This window comes from Ruditapes philippinarum, unplaced genomic scaffold (assembly GCF_026571515.1).
Source record: "Ruditapes philippinarum isolate M1 unplaced genomic scaffold, ASM2657151v2 ctg2676_1_1_1_1, whole genome shotgun sequence".
In the NCBI taxonomy this organism is placed as follows: domain Eukaryota; kingdom Metazoa; phylum Mollusca; class Bivalvia; order Venerida; family Veneridae; genus Ruditapes; species Ruditapes philippinarum.
Window position 1 is genome coordinate 207495 of NW_026852214.1, and position 6000 is coordinate 213494.

A 6000-nucleotide genomic window follows, 5' to 3' on the forward strand; every position below is an offset into this window, starting at 1 on the left:
TTCGAGCTAGCTCGAAATTCAACTCCAGCTCTAAATTCAACTTTTGCAGATTTTGAATTTCGATCTTCGAGCTGGCTCGAAATTCAACTCCAGCTCGAAATTCAACTTTTGAAAATTTTGAATTTCGATCTTCGAGCTGGCTCGAAATTCAACTCCAGCTCGAAATTCAACTTTTGAAAATTTTGAATTTCGATCTTCGAGCCGGCTCGAAATTCAAGTCCAGCTCGAAATTCAACTTTTGAAAATTTTGAATTTCGATCTTCGAGCCGGCTCGAAATTCAAGTCCAGCTCGAAATTCAACTTTTGAAAATTTTGAATTTCGATCTTCGAGCCGGCTCGAAATTCAACTCCAGCTCGAAATTCAACTTTTGCAAATTTTGAATTTCGATCTTCGAGCTGGCTCGAAATTCAACTCCAGCTCGAAATTGAACTTTTGAAAATTTTGAATTTCGATCTTCGAGCTGGCTCGAAATTCAACTCCAGCTCGAAATTCAACTTTTGCAAATTTTGAATTTCGATCTTCGAGCCAGCTCGAAATTCAACTCCAGCTCGAAATTCAACTTTTGCAAATTTTGAATTTCGATCTTCGAGCTGGCTCGAAATTCAACTCCAGCTCGAAATTCAACTTTTGAAAATTTTGAATTTCGATCTTCGAGCTGGCTCGAAATTCAACTCCAGCTCGAAATTCAACTTTTGCAAATTTTGAATTTCGATCTTCGAGCCAGCTCGAAATTCAACTCCAGCTCGAAATTCAACTTTTGCAAATTTTGAATTTCGATCTTCGAGCTGGCTCGAAATTCAACTCCAGCTCGAAATTCAACTTTTGCAAATTTTGAATTTCGATCTTCGAGCTGGCTCGAAATTCAACTCCAGCTCGAAATTCAACTTTTGAAATTTTGAATTTCGATCTTCGAGCTGGCTCGAATTTAAACTCCAGCTCGAAATTCGGTTCTTGAAATTTTAAATTCCGAATTTCGATCTTCGAGCTGGCTCGAAATTCAACTCCAGCTCGAAATTCGGGTTTTGAAAATTTTGAATTTCGATGTTCGAGCTGGCTCGAAATTCAACTCCAGCTCGAAATTCAGCTTTTGTTTACTTTGAATTTCGATCTTCGAGCTAGCTCGAAGTTCAAAGCTAGCTCGAAATTCACTAGAAACTGAATTTCGATCTTCGATCTTCGATGTCAGTGCCAACTTCTCGATACTATTTCTATCATTAACATGTATGCGTATAAACGACATTTAGACACGGTTACCTACGAGTATTTAAAAAATGTATTATATTGTTTTATTTTGAAATGTTTTTTGTATTTTAGGTAGCTAGATTGCGAGATATGCATGTATTGTTAGCAGTGATTTCAGTGGTGTTTGGTGGCTTTTCTTTGGTCTTGTATCCTATAGGTTTAGAGTTAGCCGTGGAGGTGACATTTCCTGTAGCCGCGGCAACAAGTTCGGGATTGTGCATTATAAGTGGGTAAGTAATAAGTCAGCGTAGAGCTTTTACTCTTATTCTCCTGTAACTGATTCGCTTTTTACACCAGTATTGAAGTCGTTCTAGTCTGCACATCCGTAACATTTCAAAAACGATAGTCATAAATCACCCATACACCCACATACACACGGGCTTCCACCTGATAACACGAAGGCTTAATTTGATTACATACCTAACAACAGCAGACAAATGGAAACAATCTTGCCCCCTGAGGATATCCCCATCAACAAATTCTCCCGTGCCATGGATAATGCTATATTTGCTAGACATCCACCTAGCATTGCCGAAATAATAGGCAATTTAAACCTAGCCGTGCTTGGATTTGGTTGACATAGGGTCTTTCAATTTTCTATTTGAAAGACCCTGGTTGACAGTATAGAACAAGACAAGCCTGTTTGACCGTGCGCTACATTGTTGGCTAAATTTCTTTAATTTTTTATCTTAATATCCTAAAAATTAGAAATTGACAGTAATTTCAAAAACATGGAAGCTTGACAAGTCCTTTGGAAATCGTAGCACGTGAAGCATTGAATGCAGTTGGCTATATTGAACTGCCCTTGCCACCAATATAGAGCCAAACCAGCTTTTGCATTCCGTAAACTCTGACTGGACACTGTCAGTATTTGCTTTTTTACAGTTTAAAACTTCTTAGCTTCAATATTTAAAGAAGGAGTATTGTTAATTTTATGAATTTAGCAAGCGTTAAGGCACCAGAATCTTACTTTTCTCACTATTTACCCATTTTATACCCCATCAGTCAAAGCTTTTTTTTTTCCACACAATTTAACCCATTTGATTTTCTTAAATGGACGTTTCCAGTTCCCATTCTTTCAATTTTAAATGTATCATACTGTACCTTTGAAGTTAGCCGACAGTATAGAGCCTGGCGTAGGTTTGATTAAGTAAAAGAAAATTTAATGTTTTTGTTGACAGACAATTTTTCCAATGTATAAGTACATGTTTTTAAATCATGTATTTGCTTTTGTAAACAGCATTTACCATATGCCTGATTGGACTTGTGTAAAAGATTTTATACTCAAATTTATTTATGGTAATTGGAACATGTTTTTGTTACAGAGCAACTCAGGGTATAGCAATTATGTTTGCCATGCAGTTTTTGGCACGTCCGTTGCCTAATTGGGAGCGTAAACTGGAATCCGGGTGTTTGCAGGATGGCGCATTTATACCACAGGATTTTACATGTAACTTAACTTTCTTATAATTTCTTTAGCATTTGATATGTGATTATCAGATACTTTTTAAACTTTTCTCAATTTAGTTTCCGGAAGCCCAATTATTCTAACTGACTTATTTAAGACCATGTTTATTCTCCTATGTCGTCATTACGACGAGAAATTGAGGGACAACTTGGGTGTGGCACAAAACATACAAGTAATACTTTTAATAATTAAATTAATAAATTAATATTCTGTCCTATATATCATACTTTTATACGGTCAAATTTTCATGTTCGTGAAGTTTAGGCTGCTAGGCTGCCAACTTCACGAACATCAAATTTTCAATGATATTTTGCGGATTTGTATTTAACGACAAGGTGGTTAATGGTTTTGCTTCATTTACTTTCAGTGCTTTGATATTTTTTTGTTTTGTTTTCAGATTCATTTCTGTGGATGGCATGTTGTTTAACTGCGGCAACATTTGTGATACTTGTGCTATTTTTCCGACCAAAATATAAACGATTAATAGAAGAGAAAAAAGCTTTGTCGAACTCTAAAACCAAAGTTTCTGTGATAAATAAAGAAGACTCGTCTAACAATAGCACTGAGGTTACAAAACTCTGACACCCAACTAACCTTTAGTTACTCTTAATTTTGTTTAAGCGTTTTGTTGTCAGCGATATATTTGCCTTTATTTAACAGTGTCGCCAATGATTTTTGTCAGGATCCGTTATTTTAAAACTGTATCTTTAGTATTTTGTTGTACGTGACCGTTATCTCTACCATAGTTTACAATGTCAATGTTTTGTTGACTGTGGCCGTTATCTTTATCCTAGTTTAACAATATATCGTAATTGTTTCGTTGTCTGTGGTCGTTTTTTTTTACCTTTGTTTTACACTGTGTTGACCATGACCGTTATCTTTACCTTAGGTTTACACTGTATCGCCAGTGTTTTGTTGTCCGTGACGTTATCTTTACCTTAGGTTAACATTATAACGCCAGTGGTGTTTTGTTGTCCGTGACCGCTATCGTTACCTCATTTTTATATTTTGTGTCGTCAGGGATTTGTTTTCTGCGACTGTTTTGAATAGGTCGTAGTCATTTCTTGGCAGGTAGTTCAACTGGCTGTTTTCTGTTGTTATTATAGCTTTGAATATTTCGTGATGACTTTATAAGTTTAAGTTTTTTGTGCCAGTCATTGTGATATTGACTTCATTATTTATACCTCGGTGGTTCTACACATACCTGAACAATCACAAATGATTGTTATAATCAAAGATTTCCAATGTGCGCGTTGTTTAATCACCAACGATAACAAGTGTAACTTGAATGGAACTGATAACTTTATTCTAGAATACAATATCTGGCATAAGTCCGAGTGTAAGGTCAAGGTTTATTTATCATTACCAGTTCAAAGCAAAATGTCCTTGTACCATACAAGAAGAAATTACCCAACTTAACTACGTGATTTTAAAGCAAGGATATTCCTGTTTTATTCCTTAATACCCTCACAGCAATTCTGAAATTTATTATTGCACTGTTTTTATGCCCCCCTTCAGAGAAGTGGGGGTATATTGTTTTGCTAATGTCGGTCAGTCGGATTGTCTGTCTGTCTGTCCATCGGATGATGATATTTAAAACTATTTATCATAAAGTCTTCATATTTAACATACTGATTGGTCATAACTATAAGATGACCCCTATCGATTTTGGGGTCACCAGGTCAAAGGTCAAGGTCAAAGGGGCCTTAAATGTCAAAATGGTTTCCGCTTATTATCTTGAAAACAATTTATCAGAAAGTTTTCATGTTTTACATACTGATTGTTCATGACTAGTAGAAAGCCCCTATTGATTTTGGGGCCAAAGGTCAAGGTCACAGGGGCCTTAAATTTCAGAATTGTTTCCCCTGATCATATTAAGGTAGCTCGCTACTTTCCGACCGAAATTTGACAATATCTCAGATCTTGATGATTTTTGGTATACAGACATGTAGATATGTAAGCTTTACTTCTGCAGCATTATTTTATAGATAAACAGCGTTACTACGACGTCAAAGCGCCCTCTATCGGTGGCGGCGAAATTGCGTCTTTTTTATCAATAAACCGGTCTGTTCTTATCAATTTTCATCCGATTTCCTTCATTTTAATTTTATAATGTTCAGTAAATGTATGTCTTTGTAATGATGTCTTTCTTGAACATTTGCTTAATACTCTGCGATTCTACGTTATTTTCCCTCACGTTCTGACGTCCATATTTGATGCAAATATCGCGCGATATCACAATAAAGATTGTGAAATAATAAAAAATCAAAACGGTGAATTTTGCTTTAATTTTTTTAACATGTAGTGAAGTCATAAAAGAAAATCATTATGCAATAAAAATATAGGGTCAACGCGTAAGATATTTTGCTATTACTATTTGAATATAAAATAAAGGGTGAGTAAAACGTAATGATTTTGGTGACTTCAAATATTTTTCTCAAGGAAATTTTCACGACTTTTTCGATAAATATCATACTGACAGGAATAAAAATGTGTGAAAACCATCAACAACAATAGTATTTAGACATGTTCCGTAAAAATGTTTTTTTTAAAAAGTCCTGTCAGATGCCTGCATTTCGATAAATATCTTCAATTATTTACATGTACAACAAATCAGGTTAAAACTGTCTGCAAAAGTTGGTATCAATCTCTGAAAAACTGCAACGAATGGATATAAATACCTCGAGGACTGAAAGACAATTCAGAATATTGAAAAATATAATTAAAAGGCCACCTAAGTGGAAATTATAAAAACATAAATTTTGCAAAGAATGTCAGAAAAAAAGACTGAAAAGGCTGGTGCAGTCGCAATGTCATCATGTTATGTGTATCCCGGTACAAACTTCCATGTTATCATATGTAACAATTTTGAATTGTATAATTTTTATATAAGTTAGTAGGAACAGAGACATAGATAACATCTATGTCTCTGGTAGGAAACGAATCAAATTTACGTTTCAAAAAATATATGATCAACTGGAAGTAGCAACGATTTGTACGTAAGTCATGATTCACTGGTAGTCTTAATTATATTATAAAATCTAGCAGACATTAAATTCAAAAATTTCTACACGTATAAAAATTTATTTATTAACAGCCATCAGTTATTCTATTTTCTCTCGCAGCTAAATACCCTACACTAAGCGTGAGACTCAGATTTAAAGCAGGAATCACGCTCTCATGCTATGGCTTGAATTTCTCACGTATTTCACATAATTACAGATATTCTTATTTATTTTAAACTAGCTGACTCGCGGTATGCGTTTACTAGCGCATCTATGAGGGGACC

At 35.0% G+C, this 6000-nt stretch overlaps 1 protein-coding gene across 1 annotated transcript; it reads left to right on the top strand.

Moving 5' to 3' along the window:
• Window positions 1-1282: 1282 nt before the first annotated feature.
• Window positions 1283-3569, top strand: LOC132752785 (uncharacterized protein B0416.5-like). Its single transcript, XM_060743171.1, has 3 exons — window positions 1283-1473; window positions 2569-2693; window positions 3109-3569. The coding sequence occupies exons 1-3, from the start codon at window positions 1334-1336 to the stop codon at window positions 3291-3293; spliced, it is 450 nt and encodes a 149-aa protein (XP_060599154.1). The 5' UTR covers window positions 1283-1333; the 3' UTR covers window positions 3294-3569.
• The last annotated feature ends 2431 nt before the right edge of the window (window positions 3570-6000 follow it).